This window comes from Brassica napus, chromosome A3, assembly GCF_020379485.1.
Source record: "Brassica napus cultivar Da-Ae chromosome A3, Da-Ae, whole genome shotgun sequence".
In the NCBI taxonomy this organism is placed as follows: Eukaryota; Viridiplantae; Streptophyta; class Magnoliopsida; order Brassicales; family Brassicaceae; genus Brassica; species Brassica napus.
Genome location: NC_063436.1, coordinates 12,307,003 through 12,325,972, shown reverse-complemented (window position 1 = coordinate 12,325,972; position 18,970 = coordinate 12,307,003). Strand labels below are relative to the sequence as shown.

At 32.3% G+C, this 18,970-nt stretch overlaps 4 protein-coding genes and 1 long non-coding RNA gene across 9 annotated transcripts; 3 read left to right on the top strand and 2 right to left on the bottom strand.

The window, feature by feature from the left end:
- The first annotated feature begins 305 nt into the window (after positions 1-305).
- LOC106389499 (serine carboxypeptidase-like 10) lies at positions 306-6,340 on the top strand. Of its 5 annotated transcripts, none has more exons than XM_048775942.1 (14): positions 306-480; positions 569-714; positions 800-876; positions 955-1,074; positions 1,259-1,361; positions 1,436-1,473; positions 1,551-1,652; positions 2,552-2,638; positions 2,737-2,823; positions 5,103-5,174; positions 5,373-5,491; positions 5,620-5,733; positions 5,833-5,890; positions 5,992-6,340. In XM_048775942.1, exons 1-14 carry the CDS (start codon positions 362-364, stop codon positions 6,106-6,108), a joined length of 1,359 nt encoding a protein of 452 aa, XP_048631899.1. In that variant the 5' UTR covers positions 306-361; the 3' UTR covers positions 6,109-6,340. The 5 variants fall into 5 exon arrangements, with proteins under 5 accessions (XP_048631899.1, XP_048631896.1, XP_048631898.1 ...); XM_048775938.1 differs by having other exon boundaries at positions 307-480; positions 5,833-5,878; positions 6,006-6,340; XM_048775939.1 differs by lacking the exon at positions 2,552-2,638 and having other exon boundaries at positions 5,833-5,878; positions 6,006-6,340.
- Positions 6,341-8,204: 1,864 nt separating this feature from the next.
- On the top strand, positions 8,205-10,882 carry LOC106389497 (growth-regulating factor 1). The gene is made up of 4 exons (XM_013829762.3): positions 8,205-8,678; positions 8,958-9,170; positions 9,386-9,722; positions 9,993-10,882. Exons 1-4 carry the CDS (start codon positions 8,348-8,350, stop codon positions 10,666-10,668), a joined length of 1,557 nt encoding a protein of 518 aa, XP_013685216.2. The 5' UTR covers positions 8,205-8,347; the 3' UTR covers positions 10,669-10,882.
- A 1,635-nt stretch (positions 10,883-12,517) lies between these two features.
- LOC125606896 lies at positions 12,518-13,766 on the top strand. The gene is made up of 2 exons (XR_007338155.1): positions 12,518-13,067; positions 13,151-13,766. It is a non-coding gene; the product is annotated as an uncharacterized LOC125606896 (long non-coding RNA).
- Positions 13,543-14,349, bottom strand: LOC106393495 (uncharacterized protein At2g23090-like). The gene is made up of 3 exons (XM_013834195.3): positions 14,109-14,349; positions 13,954-13,994; positions 13,543-13,864 (listed from the first exon to the last, which is right to left on the bottom strand). The coding sequence occupies exons 1-3, from the start codon at positions 14,182-14,184 to the stop codon at positions 13,745-13,747; spliced, it is 237 nt and encodes a 78-aa protein (XP_013689649.1). The 5' UTR covers positions 14,185-14,349; the 3' UTR covers positions 13,543-13,744.
- Positions 14,350-16,888: 2,539 nt separating this feature from the next.
- LOC106389496 (metal transporter Nramp3) lies at positions 16,889-18,953 on the bottom strand. Its single transcript, XM_013829760.3, has 4 exons — positions 18,288-18,953; positions 18,081-18,217; positions 17,344-17,996; positions 16,889-17,276 (listed from the first exon to the last, which is right to left on the bottom strand). The coding sequence occupies exons 1-4, from the start codon at positions 18,833-18,835 to the stop codon at positions 17,079-17,081; spliced, it is 1,536 nt and encodes a 511-aa protein (XP_013685214.2). The 5' UTR covers positions 18,836-18,953; the 3' UTR covers positions 16,889-17,078.
- Between the last annotated feature and the right edge of the window lie 17 nt (positions 18,954-18,970).

Genomic DNA, 18,970 nt, shown 5'->3' with positions numbered 1-18,970 from the left:
TCTCATATTCATATTTTTTTTTGTCAGCATTCATATTCAGTCTAAAGCCCAAACATTTATGTTTTTGTTGGGCTAAAATTTATGTGGGAACGGGCTTGAGCAAAATGAGGACCATGAAAAGGGAAAGGATAAAAACATAACAGCTGTCACCATCTTATCATGATCGAATAGTGTGTGATGTGATGGTTGCATTGTGATGGTTGCTGCACCAACCACGTGACTCACAAAATGGTTGCTCCATTCAAAACCATTTCTTCAACGTGGACCGACGAGTGTATTACAGTATTAGCACAATGATATCTATATATACGTATCTAATCCATAAAGGACTTGATATTTAAAAATTAAAAAGAGAACGAGTATGGCACTAAAGGTTCTGCTTCTACTTATACTTGTCTTCAGTCATCACGCTGATTCTGGCTCTATCGTCAAGTTTCTTCCTGGTTTTGAAGGCCCTCTTCCTTTCGAACTTGAAACCGGGTTTGTAAAATGTTACTTTTCTTGTTACCAATATAATAATTTGTGTTCAAGTTTGCAATTAGTAATTAGCCATTCTTCTGAACAAAAGATACATTGGCATTGGCGAGGAAGAGAACTTGCAGTTGTTTTACTACTTCATCAAATCTGAGAAGAATCCAAAAGAAGATCCTCTTCTTTTATGGTTGAATGGAGGACCTGGGTGCTCTTCTCTCGAAGGCCTTCTTTTTGAGAACGGTAAATCTATAAAATATCATTTTTCTCTAATTAAGCACCATTTTAAATGATATGTTAAAAGTGGTAAGAACAAAAAACAAAACAGGACCGGTGGCTGTGAAGGTTGAGGTTTACAATGGAAGTCTCGTTTCTTTGGTGTCTACTCCATATTCATGGACGCAGGTAGCGGAAAGTACGTTCATATGTCGATCATAAACCCAATCTTTTTTTGATCTTTTTAAAATTTGATCACATTTTTAGATGGCAAACATAATATACTTGGATCAACCAATTGGAGCTGGCTTCTCCTACTCAAGAACTCCACTTGGTAAAACTAGTGACACAAATGAAGCTAAGATGATCCATGAGTTTCTTCAGAAGGTAATATGACAAACTTAACTTTGTGCCTTCACGGTTTTGTATTATATGCTAGTTTTATCGACCTTGGCGAGATGTAGGCCATTTCATTATAGCACAACCTGTTTTTGTATTCGAAGCAGTATATATTGTTATTGCCAGCGATTAGTTAGCCCATCAATTAGAAAATAAACATACTTTTGGGCAGTGGTTAAGCAAGCATCCACAATTTTTCTCCAACCCTTTTTACGCTACCGGGGATTCTTATTCCGGTAAGACTGTTCCGGCACTCGTTCAAGAAATCTCACAAGGTATGTTATTTTATCGAATCAATCGATCTGGTATTCTCTCACGTTTTAAACAACATTTACACACTATGATGCAGGAAACTATAAATGTTGTAAACCTCTCATAAATCTACAGGTCATTAACTTTCAACTCATTCTTATGTACATATTTTCGATCACTAAAAATTTATTAATATTTTTGTACAAAACCAGGGTTATGTGCTCGGAAACCCAGTAACATATCCTGAATTTGAAGAAAATTATCGTATTCCATTTTCTCATGGAATGTCATTAATATCTGATGAACTCCACGAGGTATAAAATATACGCAATACTTAATTTGTCGCTTGAGAATTTTATAGTTGACAACTAAGCTTGGCCCAGAGTTTATCTTTAATTTTTTTTATTATTAGTTATTACTGTTATAGCTTTAAATGACACAACAACGTATTTTTGGAAAGATTGCATAAGAACCCTTCAAAATGGCGACCACATACACTTTAACCTTGAACTTATTTTTTTTTGTCAAAACCTTGAACTTATTTAAGAAGCATTTTAAACCTTTAAAATGACACTTGTATCATAAAAACATTCAATTTGGCTTACTTGTACATCAAATAAAACTGCAACCCATACTGTTCAAAATTGATGAAGTGTTGTTTTTTTTAAAAAATAGCCAGTTTATAGCACTCACTGCATGCTATTCCTTAGATGCTTTTTGAATTTAGATATACAAATCTAGAAAATTCCCAACCAATAAACACTAAAATATAGTGTTTTCTGATTTTTTTTAAAACAAATTTATTTTTGATATTTTGTGATTTTTTTTATTATTCTGTGATTTTTATATTATATGTATTAATAAAATAATATAAATACTTTTTGTGTGAATTTTTATTTGTGTGAATTTAATGAATTTTATGATTCTTTTTTAATTTTAATGAATTTTATATTTTATAAATTTTATATTTTATTTTATTAACAAATAATTTAAACATTGTTTTAGAAAAAAAAGTAAACCAACACATCATCGATTTTGAACAGTACATGTTATAGTTTTAATTTGATATACAAGTAAGCCAGATTGAAAGTTTTTATGATATAAATATCATTCTGAAATTTTAAAGTGCTTATTAAATAAGTTCAAAGTTTAAAGTGTCATTGGTTATCTTTTTGAGAGGTTTTTATTCGATTTCTCCCAATTTTGTTTACAGTCATTGAAGATAAACTGCAAGGGAAATTATGGAAATGTGGATCCACGTAACACAAAGTGTCTGAAACTTGTTGATGAATACCATAAAGTACACACTCTGCTTTAATCAATTTGCATTTATTTATTTTCTTGCTTGATACTAAATATCATCATTAATTCAATTTTTCTTCTTCTTTTTATTTGCAGTGCACTGACAAAATAAATACACAACATATATTATTACCTGATTGCGATGACAAAAGAAATCCAAAAAATACATCTCCAGATTGCTATGTAAGTAATGTTGAAGTCATTTAAATATCACTAATCTATTCAAAATGGAGAATATAATATTAATAGCTATGTTAAGATCTATACATTGCACGGAATGAACATTGAATATACAAATTATTTTTACGTTCTTTTATCTATTTTACATATTATAAACTAATAAAAAATTAAATATATATTATATAATTGAAAAATTAGTAACTATTGTGTATATAATTAAGTTGGCGCGATCACATAAATAAAAATAATCACTCTTGTTTACTTACAATTATTTTATGGTAAATAAATCTATATAATCACATTTATCTATTTTATATGGTATATAATTAAATTAAAATTATATTAACATATATTAATATATTTTAATATGGTTATCTATTAAATAAGACTTCATACTCATATGTTTTTATAATCATTTGTATTTTTATAAACTACTAACACCTAAATTTTTAATGTGGACTTTAAATAGTTTAGTAATTTATCATTATTTTTAAAAATTCAATGCAAATTTTGAAATTAACATATGAAGTTATCAATATTTGTTCAATGCAATTTTGAAATTAAAATATTATGTATTTTATATTGTATATATAATTTGAAAACTATTAAATAAGACTTCTTATTCATATGGTTTTATGTTCATTTGTGTCTTTTTATAATACAAAACATTAAACTACTGATAACAAAATTTTCAGTGTTGTAGTGTTTTTCATAAGAACAATATGTTTAATACATTAATAATTAATAAGAACTATATGTTTAAAAGGACTAACTTATTTCTCTAAGGAATTTGATAATCATTTTGGTTCTGACACAAGACATAGCTCAAATGTTGTAATGTTTTTCCAAATAATATATGAGAGATGTAACTAAATTTAAATGATATTAACATATGTATATATATATATATAATATGGATATCTATTAAATAAGACTCAATACTCATACTTTTATGATCATTTGTATTTTAAAAAAATAATGGTAACTAAATTTTTAATGTGAATTTTTAATAGTTTTAGTAATTTATCATTATTTTGAAAATACAATGCAAATTTTGAAGTTAAAATATTAAGTTTTCAGTACTTTTAAATTGCGATTTCAAAATTAAAACATTATGTATTTTATATGGTATATATTTTAGTTTAAACGATATATATATATATATATACACGATCATTTGTGTTTTTATAATAAAAAATGAATACACAGATAACAAAAAATTCAATATGAGATTTTTAACATTTTAATTATAGTTATTTAAAAAAATTCAAAATAATATATAAAAAATCTAATTATTATTATATGATTAATGTGATTATTTAATTTATTTTGATAACATCAAAATTAAATAAAATGATAGAGAATGCACATATTGCTATCGAATCTATATTATTCAAAATTATTATTTATCAAATATATCTTGATTACATTAGGTAATTCAGTAGCTTTTATTTAAAGAAAGAAGATAAATCTCTTTTATACATTAATAATTAATTTATGATTAGTTGAATGAGAAATATATTTTTACATGGTGCAACTTATTTTTCTAATAAAACTGAAAATCATTCAACTATTTACACATAGCATAACTCAAATGTTCTTATGTTAAAACATTAAAACATAGCACCATGATGTTTTAATGTGAAACCACATCATGGTGGTCTAGTGGTCTCCACTAGAGGAATAATAGCCATGGTCTATGCCAGAGATCAATTTTCCTCTAGTGCGAGACTCTTAACCATACATCTGGCCACCTTCAATTAACATGGAGTGAAATCGGCGGTCCTCCGAGATGTCTTCGACGGCGGTGTCATTAGGCGCTAGCCGGACTCTGTATGGTGTTTGGATACCCGGACCATAAAAAAATGTTTTAATGTTTCTCAAATAATATTTAATAGATAATTCACTTACTCTCCATTTGAAGGCCAATATTTGAATTTTAGAAATTGTTCATAATAAAATTAAAATATTTTAGTGGCTCAAGAATTTTTTTCCAACTAAAATTAAGAATTAAAAATTTGGTTAATGTATTTTCTTTTTGTTACTCTTCTGGTAGTAGCTTTTTCTCTATAAAATTTGAGATATTATATACCAGATACAAGCTAAACCATATGAAAACTAGTAACATCATGTAAGCTCTTTTCAAAAAAAAAACATCATGTAAGCTTATCTGTAGGCGTATCTTTCTGTTAACAAATAGTACATTTGTGAGTGCACAAAAAAAAGGTACATTTGTGATATTTGAAGAAACAATTTGATTTTTGACATGTTTGCCTTGGCAGTATTATCTTTATTATCTCATTGAATGCTGGGCCAATAACGAGAGAGTTCGCGAAGCTCTTCATGTTAAAAAGGTATATGCAACTTTGTTTTTTTTTTGGGACCAAAAAAACCAAGACTTCGGTTTTTTTATTTACAACGAACGATTATTTTATTACCCAAACTAGAAGTAGCAGCGGTAACCAAAACTATGGTTTAAGATCATTGATTATATAAAGAAAGTTTTATGCCGTAAAATCTAAATCTCAATCTTTGACCATCTATGATTACAGGGGACCAAAGGACATTGGCAGCGATGTAACTGGACTATTCCATACGATCACGACATTATAAGCAGCGTACCATATCATATGAATATCAGCCTCAGCGGATACCGATCTCTTGTATATAGGTGTGAATTAACAGTTCAAACTACAATCAAACCAAGATCAAACAAAACTATCATAAATTATACAACTATCCACTTTTATCTATAAGATTCGAACAGATTATAAAATTGTTGTGATTTATGGTGAACAGTGGTGATCATGACATCACTATGCCATTCCTAGGAACTCAAGCCTGGATCAAATCTCTGAATTACTCCATCATTGATGACTGGAGGCCTTGGAAGATAAAAGATCAAATCGCTGGGTAAATATATCTTCTTATGTTTTAAGTTTCTCTTGTTCATTTATTTTCTCATCTTATCACACACTTCATATTAATCCTTCTTGTTCTTTTTCTTGACAGATACACGAGAACTTATTCCAATAAAATGACATTTGCTACTATCAAAGCAAGTATTCTTGTTTGAACTTAACATTTTCCTATCAATGCATTATTTGTAATGAAAAGAAAATGTTTTTTTTTTCTAAAAATGAAATGAAAATGCTTATTAATCTTTTTGAGCATTTTGATTATAGGGGGGTGGACACACGGCAGAGTATAAACCAAACGAGACATTTATCATGTTCCAAAGGTGGATCAGTGGACATCCTTTGTAAAAGAATTCATGGCTTTACGTAGCTCATAAAATATTTAAATGCTACACATTTAAATACGGAGTCGCTTGCCTACTTATTTTGTACAGTCCAGTTTATATTCAACGAACTAAGTACTGAAATCGTTAATTTTGAGTTTTGGGGTGGTCGGGTGGGCTTCACAAGTTTCACAGCCATCATTTATCCAAATGAGCCAAGTTCTTTCCAATGTTATAATATGTAGTTATTTACTATGAAATTCTTAGTTTTCTAGTATATTCTTCTGTAGGAACTAAAATATTCAGAATGTGTTTCTTTATAATGTCATCAGCATCGAAGAAAAGAACAGCTAAACAAAAGACCAATCTATAACTGTATCAATAGCAGCTAAATTTTTGTTTATTTTTGAACAAGAGAGCAGATAGATATTAGTACGTTATTTTCTGAAAATTTATCAGCTTATTGGTGAACCGTATTTCTTTTAATAACAGTCAAATAATATGGACATGCCAAAAAAACAGGTGATCTCTAGTTTCATATCTTTCTCATAAGATCACCAGTAGATAACATAAATAGTGGTAAGGTATTGGTTGACTAAACCAGACCAAAATGTGCCAAACTACTCGATCCCTCTTAATATGCAAGTGATCTGAAGTCTTGGTAGCAGAGAAAGTTGGTATTTAATCATCAAGATTGTGCCTCCAAAGAACTATATCACCTGAAAAAGGAGCAGGTGGAGTTAGCTCTTCAATAGCCATGTTCTTTACGTTGACGCGGACGCAGCGTCAAGCGGATATAATTAACAAACAAGATGGAGAAATTTAATCGCACCGTCGGTAGTAAGTTGCCGCCGGCGACTATCGCTAGTGATCGTGTCCGTGTTTTCATCGACGCTGTAAATATTAGCGGCTGACGCCGACGCTGCGTCTCAAAACCAAAGTGTGTGTTTGTGGTTAAACAACTCATGGTCTTCTGTAAATTTACAATGATAACAATCAAGTTATAGCAAATTATACAATTTTATCAATTAGTTATACTAAGTTAATTATCCTAAGTTTTACATTTGAACCAAAAATGTTATACCAAATTATTCTAAGTCTTACATTTTAACCAATAAAGTTATACAAGTTTTACCAAGTTTTAAGGTTTTATTAACAAAGTTATACCGGTTGTCGGTTATAGTTTTACAAGTTGTACGATTATAGTTTAATAAAATTATACTAAGTTTTACTAATTCGACCATCTTCTTCTTCTTCATTTTTTTTGTACACCACCATCTTCTTCTTCATCACAAAACACTAATATAGTTATAGATCGTCATTTAGCTTATCTACAACATTTAACAAATACTCCCTCCGTTTTTAAATATAAGTCGTTTTAGAGAAACTTTTTTGTTCCAAATTATATGCCGTTTTCGGTTTTCTATGTAAAATTTATTAATAGTTAATGTTGTATGACCAATGGTAATATATCTTCTATTTTTCTATTGGTTGAATTGTGGTTAGGTAAATAATTAATGATGTTTTTGTTTAGAAAATATAAAAAGTTAATGATTTTCTTAATCTGCGTGCATAGCTGTAAAACGACTTATATTAAAAAACGGAGGGAGTATATTTTTTACAAAAAGCAAAAAACAAATGAAATTCCTTGCTTAGGGGTTGAAGTTGAAATAGAGTCGTCGGAGAGACATGTCTCACGTGGTGTCCACATGTCTTTCATCTTTAAGAAGGTCATGTTGCTTCCACTATACATTTTTTTTTCCAACAAGCTCCTACTAAAAATGTTACTAAAGTAATCAAATATTTTAAATTATTACATTATATATTCATGTTTTAACAACGAAAAATCAATTAAAAAAAGGTAAATAAAATGATTTTTTACAAAATATATGAATTACTGCTCTTCTAATTTCTTTTCGTTTTTTTTCCTTTTTGAAAAGATTTTTAAATATGTTATAACATGATCAAGATTTTAAATATGTTATAACATGTTCAAGATTTTGATTGTGCCTGCGGTACCATTCTTTGTCTCAACCCAACGCTATATGATACTATCTCTCACTCCCTCAATTATTACTATTATTTTGTTTTATTTTATTAAATAAATAAGTAATATCTACAGTATAAAGAAAATAAAAACTTCGCCTCCTTCTTCTCCCTCTGTCTCTATCTCTATCTCTATCTCTATCTCTCTCCTTCACTCTGAGCTCAAGCGATTACTTCCCATGGGAAAAACCTCTGAAGTGAGTACTTAGCTCTTTTCTGTCTGCTTCTGCATCCATTTTCATGGATCTTGGAGTTCGGTTTGAAGGGTCGGTTTCGGGTCATGAAAACGGGTCTCCAGGTCAAACAGAACTCGGATCTGGTTTCGGAAACAAGCAAGAAAGATCCGGTTTTGACGGTGAAGATTTCTGGAGGAGCTCGAAGCTTTCAAGAACATTAATAGATGGTTTCTCTTCCTCCTCCGCTGCAGCTAAGACTCTGTCGTTTCATCAAGGCATACCTCTCTTGAGATCTACCTCCGTCGATCCTCGCAGGCAAGAACAGATGCTTAGCTTCTCCCCTGCTTCCGACAAATCAGATGTCTCTCCGTATCTTCAGTACTGTAGAAACTCAGGTCTGAAAAAAGTACTTCTGTTTTTCTTTTTACCTAAGTTACTTTTCATATGTGTTTTTGCCTAGAGATTGATTGACTGAAATACACTGTTTTTTAAAAAAAAAATCTTAAGATATTTACGCTCCTAGACTACATGGGTTTAGCTATGAGTTTGATTTTCTGAAATGGGTTTTTGTCAAAAAATTTAATTACTATATGGGTTTTGCTTAGAGCCTGATTTTCCGAAATGGGTTTATGTCATATTTAATCATTTTAGATATGGTTTTGGGTTTTTGTCAGGATATGGTTTAGGAGGAATGATGAACACAAACAGCATGCATGGAAGCTTGTTGACAGGAGCTAAAGGACCTTTTTCATTGACTCAATGGGCTGAGCTAGAGCAACAGGCTTTGATCTACAAATACATCACAGCCAATGTCCCTGTGCCATCTAGTTTGCTCCTCTCTCTCAAAAAATCCTTTTTCCCTTATGGATCCTTGCCTCCTAATTCCTGTAAGCTCCTACTTCTTATCTTTGATTTAAGCACTTCAGAATATTGATTCCTTTTTAATGCCAAACATTAGCCAAGAATCAGCTTTATAGTGGCCTCTCAAGTTGTTATTTTTACACATTAAAGTTTATTAAATATTCCTTTTTTTTTTTGCTGGGGAATGTTGTTGGCCAATGGTTGTTTTAAGAGATTTTGTTTTGGTGTGTTTATTATGTAGTTGGATGGGGCTCTTTTCATCTGGGCTTTTCCGGCGGTAACATGGATCCCGAGCCCGGGAGATGTCGCCGGACAGATGGAAAGAAATGGCGGTGCTCGAGGGATGCTGTTCCCGACCAAAAGTACTGTGAACGACACATTAACAGAGGCCGCCATCGTTCAAGAAAGCCTGTGGAAGGCCTAAATGGCCACAATACTAATGCTACCGCCGCCGCTTCTGCTGCGTCCAAGGCGGCAGCAGCGACTACGGTTGTTGCTACGCGTGGATCAGATAATAACAATAGCCTCGCCGCCGTTGGAACTCATCATCATCATGCCATTCCTTCTATGGCTAACAGGTAATAAAGTTTTAAATCTTTTTTTTTTCCCTTTTCATATTATAACATATTTGCATATTATTAAGTTTTAATGTTCATACTTCTTTATCTTTTTGCTTCTCAGTAACTAGACCCACACATTATTACTACATCTTTTGTGATTGTGACCACTCCTTATTAATTGAGGCTTAGGATTCCATGTGTTGTGGATGTGCTTTTTTATGAACTATTCACACTCCTTCCTATTGTGAAAATGTTAAAATGGTTTTTTTTTTTTTTTTGCTGTTGCAGTGACAGAGTTCAAAATGCTCAAGGGGCTTCCGTTTTTCCTGCCACAATGAACTTACAATTGAAGGAATCTCATCAGAAACAAAGCAGTAGCCCTTTCGAGTTCGGTCTCATCTCCTCTGACTCGTTACTTAATCCCTCCCATAAACAACCTTCCTACGCAAACTCCTCCAAAGGCTTTGGATCGTATCTGGACTTTAGCAACCAAGCAAAGAACTCCAATGTCGATTCCTGGACAGAAGAGCTGAAATCGGATTGGACTCAGCTCTCAATGTCAATCCCCATGGCTCCATCTTCCCCTGTTCAAGATAAGCTTGCCCTCTCTCCTTTAAGGCTGTCGCGTGAGTTTGACCCTGCTATCCACATGGGGTTAGGCGTCAACACTGAGTTTCTTGAGCCAGTGAAAAAGGCAAATAACTGGATACCAATCTCATGGGGTAATAATAATAACTCCATGGGAGGTCCTCTCGGTGAGGTACTAAACAGCACGACTAATAGTCCCAAGTTTGGTTCTTCTCCAACGGGGGTCTTGCAGAAGTCGACGTTTGGTTCTCTTTCTAACAGCAGCTCAGGAAGCAGCACTGTCCTTGGTGATAACAGCAACAAGAACTGCGATGGGAAGGATCCACTTGGCCCGACCACACTGATGAACTCCTCTGCTCCTGCTCCATCTATGTGAAACTTGAAAACTCGGACGATGGCGAAAAAAAATTCAAAAACATTATGTTTCTCTGTTTCTGTTTTCCTTGGTGCATTGTTGTTGTTTTTTGTTGTTTTCGATATAAAGACGGAAGAAACTAAAGGAGAAATGGACAAGTCTTCTCTCCATCTTTCCGATTTCTGAATCCATGGATTTATTGTTTCTCTATCATCAAATTCTTAATTTTCTTGCATCTGTTGCTTAAAACATTATATTTTTTTGTCAAGCTCAAAACATTATGAAGAGCTATGTTTTAATTGTCCAGATGCTATTCTATCCGAACGGATTATCAAAGACCTTAACAAAAGAAATTGAACATTTATAATTAGTTTGTACAATGTTAAAATGTGAATTAATATTAGTTTCGCCCAAAAAAAGATTTGCAGAGGTTTCCTAGTTGCAGACAAGCGGCAAAATTGTTTTGTGGAGTGGACATGGAACAACACTTCTTCAAAAGACAACTGTCTCCCACTTTAGTCTGCGACTCTGCTCTGTTTCTCCACGTTTGGGTCCCTTTACTACATTTTGCACTCTCTCTTCAACCCTACTTTACTTATTCTTGTTTCCTTTAAAAAGAGTGGAGGACCATGAGTTTATGGATGGTCCATCAGTTTTTTGTTTCATTTTGGATTTTTGTATATTTCTGGAGCATAATATGACACGTGGCATTTGTGGGTCGATCCAGGCACTTCCACTTGCACGAGACAAGACGATAAGAATCGAATAAATATCTCACTTGGTACTTTTAGAAATTAAATATTTAATTTCCAGTTATTTTCTAAATTCCAAAATATTTAATTTTCAATTATTTTCTGAATTCCAGAAGTATACGTTCTTTGGAAAGTAGGTGCATGATGGAGTTGACGAAAAAAAAAGGGTGCATGATCGAGCATATGTTTAAAAATAATGTGAACTAGATAATTATCCTCTATATATTAATTGAGAACCATTTAAAAAGTTGACATATATTTTATACTAATTACAAAAGAAATTTGATGATATGTCAATTTATTTAGGGAAATTGCCAAAAATATCACATTCATAATACCATTTTTCATGTTTACACTAACCACTTTTACCTTCTTTTTTTTTTTAAAACGACATTTATAACTACATGATTAACTAATCTAGATTTCGGGTTTAGAGTTAAGAGGTGAGATAGAGTTTTTGGAATGTGAAATTTAGGATTCTAATAAATATATAAATAAATACTTATATATATATATATATATTTTTAAAATGGTTTCAAAAAGAATTTTTGATTTTCAAAAATAAATTTTGAAAAAATATATTCGAAACAAAAATATTCAAAAAATGTATAAAAAGTTCAAATTTGGAAAAGTATAATTTGACAACATAAAAAAAGAAAAATGAATTTTTTTTATTTTTTATTTCTATTTTTTGTTTATTTATTTAAATAATAATTTATTATATATAGAAAACAAAGGTATAAGAGTTTTTTGATTCTTAATGAACAAAATATTTTTGAAATATCTCTTTAGTGGTCTAAACATAAATAATGATACCCAAAAAGTGGTAAAAGTAAAAGTAAAAGTTCCCTATTTATTTATAATTTTTTTTTCATACATCTTAAAAGATCATGTATTCTCGAACATGGATTTTGTGCAACATTATTCATTATCTCCTGCAATCCTTCTTTATTCAATTAACCATTTGTATAAGTTATATCAAATCCACTAAACAAATTTAGAAAAGAATACGAAGAATTTTCATGTTTACCACATTGTTACCATATAGAGTTATTAATTTGTAAAAATTTCATTTTTAGATTCTATCTACTTTATAATATATTTTTAATAAAATAAAATATAATAGATTTTATCGTATATAAATTAATTAAATTTTAGAAATTGACTTTCATATTTTTTTTACTATGTCATTTTGTGTAAATGATATATGTTATAGAACTTAAATGTGGTTTTTGGATAGACTTTTACTTAATATTATCTAAATATATTAAAGTGTTCAAAAAAATAGAGAAGGATTCCATAGTGAGTAAGAAAACAAACATGATGTTTTGTTTGTATTTATAATTGTCATGGAACCATATATTTATAAAGTTCTTTTGTAAAAATATCTTCTTATTATTTTATCAATTTGTTTTATATTTTATTCTGATTTCGGGTTGAAATCATGTGCGTAGGTGCTGGGAACCACGAATTAAATACTTACCTAACCAAATATCAGCTAGATTTGATCCTCAGTTTGGGGAACTTGTTGGAAGGTTTGATTCCATTGTGTTTTGAACTGTTACTTAAGACCAAATGTTTTAAAACTTGAAGGAATTGCAGGCATAGCAGGAAACCATGGCCCAGGTTTATCAATGCAGACACCCTAACACTTAAGTCTCACCAGAGGTTCTAAACTGTCTTGACACTATAATATAAACTTTTTCATTTCGTTCCGAGTGTATTGACTTCGTTTGTATGTAAATTTTCAGGCCATTAATTTTCTCGAGAAGCATCTTAGGTATGATCATCATCAAGACAGACTAACCGCAGGAGAAGCCATGGTAAGAGTTTCCTCGTATAGCACACCCATCTATTGTTTCTATTGAACCTATTTCCATCAAACTTCTAATCTTATAGTTCTCTTGTTGGTGAATAGGCCCATCAATAATTTGCTAAGTTAAAGCTGCAGAGAGCAGCAGACTACGGACTCTGTGAAAACCAAAGCTTGAAGGTTTATACTATTTTGTAGTATCAAACATTGTAATGTTGTGTAATATTATCTTAAACACACACAAGTTGTTGTATCAAAACTGTTGTTGTCTATACCCCTCTTTTGTAGACATAATTGAAAGCAGAAGGAAATATTGAAGAACATGAAAAGAAGTTCCAAACAAAGCTTCATAGTATAACCATAATAATAGTAGTAAGAGACTTAGCGTTGAAACAAGTCTTTAGTAAAAACAGAAACAGAAACAGAACCATAAGTTTTGTTGACCCGAGACACTTGAATGATACAACAAACATAGGAGACGGATCCATACATTTACATTGGAATCCTTTTTTGGTGAGAAATGATAGTTTCATCACTTGCTGAGGTGAGGGAAGCAAGCAACAACATCGGCTTTGGGATGCTTGGCCTCAGCGTGCTCCCTGCATTTCACTTCAGATGTTGTGCAGATGAATGTTTGCATACAGACCTTGCACTGTATATATACATCAACAAGTTATTGAATATGAAAGACACCCAATAAATTGTATAAACATTAGCTCCAAGGTGAGCAAAGGAGATCACCTGAATGGACATAGCTTTCTTGTTAGCTTCCAGTTGGCTGCCTGTAACAAAATAACTATATCAGAAAACCCTAAATCGAATCGGTTAAATCTCAAATTTTCGGATCCATCCTCTCAAACCGTAAATTTAATCAGGTCGTGTTATGTTTGGTTTACCTTTTCCGGCCTGCCTTGCCTTCTCCAAGTTCTTCTCACGAGCCATCTTCGATTTCTGTGCGTTTCCTCCACCCATCTCGAGAAGAATACAAACCCTAATTTTCCAGAAAGAAGAACAAATAGAAAACGAAATGGAATAATTATACCCTGGGAAAGGAGTATTTGAATGTGGGTCTCATTAATGGGCTTAGGCCCTTTTAGCTATTGGCCCGATGAACTAGAATACTCTCTTTAGTAAGATTGAGGTTTGCTTACTCCTTTTTAAAGATCGAGATTCTTGATTTTTTCAAAAAAAAAGAATAAGAAAATTTAAACTCTGGTTAATACATGAGATCTTCGACTCATCAAACTAAATCCAGTTCTTGGCTTTTCCTGTGTAGTGGGAAGAGTGTCGTGTTCATTGGGTGAAAATTGCAACAAAGGTTCAGATTGGTAGTGTAGGATCCAAGTAGTGATTCTAAATGATGGGAAAAGTGCCAATTTCGACCCAAACTATTTCAGTCTTGCCAAATACGACCCGAACAATTGATCAGTACCAAATACGACCTCAACTCAATTATAATTCAAAAAAACTACCCGAACTTCTTAAAACGTGCCTAAATCTACATTGACTCTAACAGAAGTTAATCAACCATTAACAAGATAAAACGACGTCGTTTGATATACGATGAAAGGTGCCAATTTCGACCCCAACACTCTCAATCGTGCCAAATAAGACCCGAACAAATGGTCAGTGCCAAAAACGACCTCAACTCAATTATAATTTTAAAAAAAAATTATCCAATTTTTTCTAAAACGTGTTTAAATCTACATTAACTCTAACAGAAGTTAATCAACTTTTAACAAAGATAAGACGATGTTGTTTTGATATATGTATTTTTTAAAAAAATATGTTCATTTCGGGATTCAAATCCGTGCTGGGATATACTTTTAAAGGGGCACACTAACAACTAGACTAAAATAATTTTTTGAAATATTATTACAAATTGAAATTCTCCATTATATAAACTACTATTCTTGTTCATCTTATCCAATTTAAAACTTTGGTGATTGCTTTATATATTTTAGTTATTGTTTAATTTGTCTAATATTTTGTACAACATATCTTAGTGAAAGAAAGGTAAAAGGCCTCTTAACATTTTTGAACAAAATATCAAAATATATAATATCAACTTTGAAAACTTAAAAAATTCCCACTTAATTTTAAAAATTAAAAATAATTTATATAAGAAATTGTATAAATAAATTCAATGTTGTAAGCATATTTAAGATCGTATAATAATAAATATTTTATTATTTATATTTTAGTAAGATATAATTTTATTAAAGATATGATAAATAAGAAAAACACGTTAATGTATTTATATAAATCAGAAAAAATTGTCACTAAAATTTTAAATTGGATAAGATGAAGAATAATAATAGTTTATAAAATTTCAAATTTGTAATAGTATTTTATGGAATTTTAAAACCATGTTGTTATAACCTTTTAAATGGGCACACTAACAACTAGATAAAAGTAACTTTTTAAAATACTATTACAAATTTGAAATTATATAAACTATTATTATTCTTCATCTTATCCAATTTAAAATTTTGGTGTCAATTTTTTCTGATTTATATAAATACATTAACGTGTTTTTCTTATTTATCATATCTTTAATAAAATTATATCTTACTAAAATATAAATAATAAAATATTTATTATTATACGATCTTAAATATGCTTACAACTTTGAATTTATTTATACAATTTTCTTATATAAATTATTTTTAATTTTTAAAATTAAGTGGGAATTTTTTTAGTTTTCAAAGTTGATATTATATATTTTGATATTTTGTTCAAAAATGTTAAGAGGCCTTTTACCTTTCTTTCACTAAGATATGTTGTACAAAATATTAGACAAATTAAACAATAACTAAAATATATAAAGCAATCACCAAAGTTTTAAATTGGATAAGATGAACAAGAATAGTAGTTTATATAATGGAGAATTTCAATTTGTAATAATATTTCAAAAAATTATTTTAGTCTAGTTGTTAGTGTGCCCCTTTAAAAGGATATCCCAGCACGGATTTGAATCCCGAAATGAACATATTTTTAAAAAAAATACATATATCAAAACAAGATCGTCTTATCTTTGTTAAAAGTTGATTAACTTCTGTTAGAGTTAATGTAGATTTAGACACATTTTAGAAAAAATTAGATAATTTTTTTTTAAAATTATAATTGAGTTGAGGTCGTTTTTGGCACTGACCATTTGTTCGGGTCTTATTTGGCACGATTGAGAGTGTTGGGGTCGAAATTGGCACTTTTCCTCGTATATCAAACGACGTCGTTTTATCTTGTTAACGGTTGACTAACTTCTGTTAGAGTCAATGTAGATTTAGGCACGTTTTAAGAAGTTCAGGTAGTTTTTTTGAATTATAATTGAGTTGAGGTCGTATTTGGCACTGATCGATTGTTCGGGTCGTATTTGGCACGACTGAAATAGTTTGGGTCGAAATTGGCACTTTTCCCTCTAAATGATACTAATCTCTTTGTTGTAAGTGTGGTTGAAACATGGTGGGCGTAAAATCATGTGTACCCTTAATTGGTTAATTAAAAGTTGATGGTGAGTTAAAAAAAAAAAATCCGGTTCTTTTTATCTTTTGTAAGCAGTTCTATATTGTGTCTGAAGAGAGAGAAACTGCAGGAGACATGGAGAATGCCCACAGATCAATAATTGTACAAACAAACTTCAGTTCTGAGTCTTCATTAACTTATCTCTATTCAGAAAGAACGAAAAAAGAACATTTTTTCTCAATCTGAGTATTATTACTCGAGTTAAAATCCACAACAATAGCAGATGGTGAAAGATTATTTTTCATCTTTAGGACCTTATATACTAATACATAGGAAGAGCTGCTTATATAATACAAAACACACAAGCTAAACAACTCATTCTCCTATTAATCAAACACATTCAACTAGGACTCTGCTTTAAAGCGCCAAGGAGTGAAATTAATGCCACGAGCAATCAGATAGACTATAAACGCACCATACGAAGCCGTGAACACAGTCACGAAGCCGGTATAGATGACACCACTAACCTCCGATGAGAAGAACTCAAGCAATAGATAACCGTTTATCATTATCACAAGCGCAGCAACTAGCCATGCAATTGTCTGCGCACACACAAAAAAAAACGTAAGAGCTCAAAAAGATCAGTTGTAGATGAAGATGACAAGAAACCTGATAGAAAGGACCGATTTTGAAACTGCCCATGATCTGTTCCTTGGAGACCAAACACAGTAGAGGGATGAGCGCAAAAGGGATCTGAATGGATTGAAGCACGTTAAGCCACTCGTTTAAGACATCAAGTGTAGCTTCTGATGAATCAAAGACTAGAGCAACGATAATAGTTGGAATGATTGCGCAGCTACGTGTGATCAAAGCTCTCAACCATTTCTTCATCTTGAAGTTAAGAAAACCCCCCATGATGAACTGTCCCGCGTAGGTACCAGTAATGGTGCTGCTCTGTCCAGCAGCTAATAACCCGATTCCCCAAATGTATAGAATTGGGAACAACCCGCCTCCATACTTGTCCTGAAGATACTGTCCCGCGTTAACAAGACCAATGCTATCAGCAAGGTCTGTGTTGTAAAACCCTTTAGCGAAAACAGTTGTGACAAAGAGATTGATCATAAAGGAGACAATAAGAGCAATCGTTGATTCAATTGTGTAGTAGTTTATAGCTTCTTGGACTCGGTATTTCTGCCGCTTGTTGACTTCTCTCGATTGAACGAGAGCTGAGTGAAGAAACACATTGTGTGGCATTATAATGCAACCCACAACTCCAACTGCTTTTTGTATCGTTCTTGAGCTTAGTTTCGGTACCAATATGCCTGCAACAACACAAGAAAGCAGACTTTTTATTAGAACTCACAAGTGAAGATTCTAATGAGAAGAGAGATAAAGAAAAAGCTGACCAACGAGAAGCTCAGAGCCACTTGGCTTGGCTTGACCAAACATCCAAGCGAATGCAACTGCCATTGTTCCTATTAAAACCGCAAACACCGCCTCCAGTTTCCTAATTCCGTAGTTCTCAAGAAACAAGAAGACGAAACTGTAGCCACAAACAAACTTATCAATCAAAGATGAGACATATATAAAGACAAAAGTTCATGTGTTTGTACCAATCGAGAGCAGTGATGATGACACCAGCCCAGAGAGGCAGAAGCCCATTGGTCAGAATCTTGATAGCAATGGCACTTCCAATGACTTCTTGAATATCAGATCCAATCAAAGCCAACTCCGCCATAACCCACAGAACCATACCCGCCCAAGTCGGATACTCTTCACGGCAAAGCTCAGCCAAGTGACGCCCCGTCGCAACGCCGAGCCTCGCCGATAAGAGCTGAACAAGAAGCCCCATCGCCGTTGCCCACATAAGCAACCATAGAAGCGAGTATCCGGCAACCGCACCGGCTTGGAGATCTCCTTCGAGGTTTCCTGGATCAAGAAACGCAATGCTCATCAAGAACCCTGGTCCGGTGAACAGCCATAACTTCCTCCATGAAAACGGCGGTGCGCCGCCGCATCCTACGCCGTACTCGAGATCCCTTTCGTTGTCGTCTTCGTCTCTGACGATGTGAACTTTCTCCGTATCGTCGTAGGCCCTCTCTTCTTCCTCTTCGTCAATCCTATTGATTAGAAGTGGGCGATCGTTCTCGGATCGTGACATATCTTCCGGTGACTTTTGAGAATCAGTTTCAGACTTTCAGTTTCGCTTCCCTTTGTTTTGTTTTAGTGGCTGTCTTATCTCTCTCTTAGACTCCAGTAGACCAGTACATCGGTAAATATAATATTCTCTTCATAT

Excerpts from the sequence above, each read along its gene's own strand:
- LOC106389499 (XM_048775942.1), top strand. The coding sequence starts at position 362 with ATGGCACTAAAGGTTCTGCTTCTACTTATACTTGTCTTCAGTCATCAC. Across the intron at positions 715-799 it reads AGGCCTTCTTTTTGAGAACG|GACCGGTGGCTGTGAAGGTT; the intron begins GTAAATCTATAA and ends AAAACAAAACAG. Across the intron at positions 1,653-2,551 it reads TATCTGATGAACTCCACGAG|TCATTGAAGATAAACTGCAA; the intron begins GTATAAAATATA and ends TTTTGTTTACAG.
- LOC106389497 (XM_013829762.3), top strand. The coding sequence starts at position 8,348 with ATGGATCTTGGAGTTCGGTTTGAAGGGTCGGTTTCGGGTCATGAAAAC. Across the intron at positions 8,679-8,957 it reads TCAGTACTGTAGAAACTCAG|GATATGGTTTAGGAGGAATG; the intron begins GTCTGAAAAAAG and ends GGTTTTTGTCAG. Across the intron at positions 9,171-9,385 it reads ATCCTTGCCTCCTAATTCCT|TTGGATGGGGCTCTTTTCAT; the intron begins GTAAGCTCCTAC and ends TTTATTATGTAG.
- LOC106393495 (XM_013834195.3), bottom strand. The coding sequence starts at position 14,184 with ATGGGTGGAGGAAACGCACAGAAATCGAAGATGGCTCGTGAGAAGAAC. Across the intron at positions 13,995-14,108 it reads GGCAAGGCAGGCCGGAAAAG|GCAGCCAACTGGAAGCTAAC; the intron begins GTAAACCAAACA and ends ATTTTGTTACAG. Across the intron at positions 13,865-13,953 it reads AGAAAGCTATGTCCATTCAG|TGCAAGGTCTGTATGCAAAC; the intron begins GTGATCTCCTTT and ends GTATATATACAG.
- LOC106389496 (XM_013829760.3), bottom strand. The coding sequence starts at position 18,835 with ATGTCACGATCCGAGAACGATCGCCCACTTCTAATCAATAGGATTGAC. Across the intron at positions 18,218-18,287 it reads ATCATCACTGCTCTCGATTG|TTTCGTCTTCTTGTTTCTTG; the intron begins GTACAAACACAT and ends TTGTGGCTACAG. Across the intron at positions 17,997-18,080 it reads TGGCTCTGAGCTTCTCGTTG|GCATATTGGTACCGAAACTA; the intron begins GTCAGCTTTTTC and ends GTGTTGTTGCAG.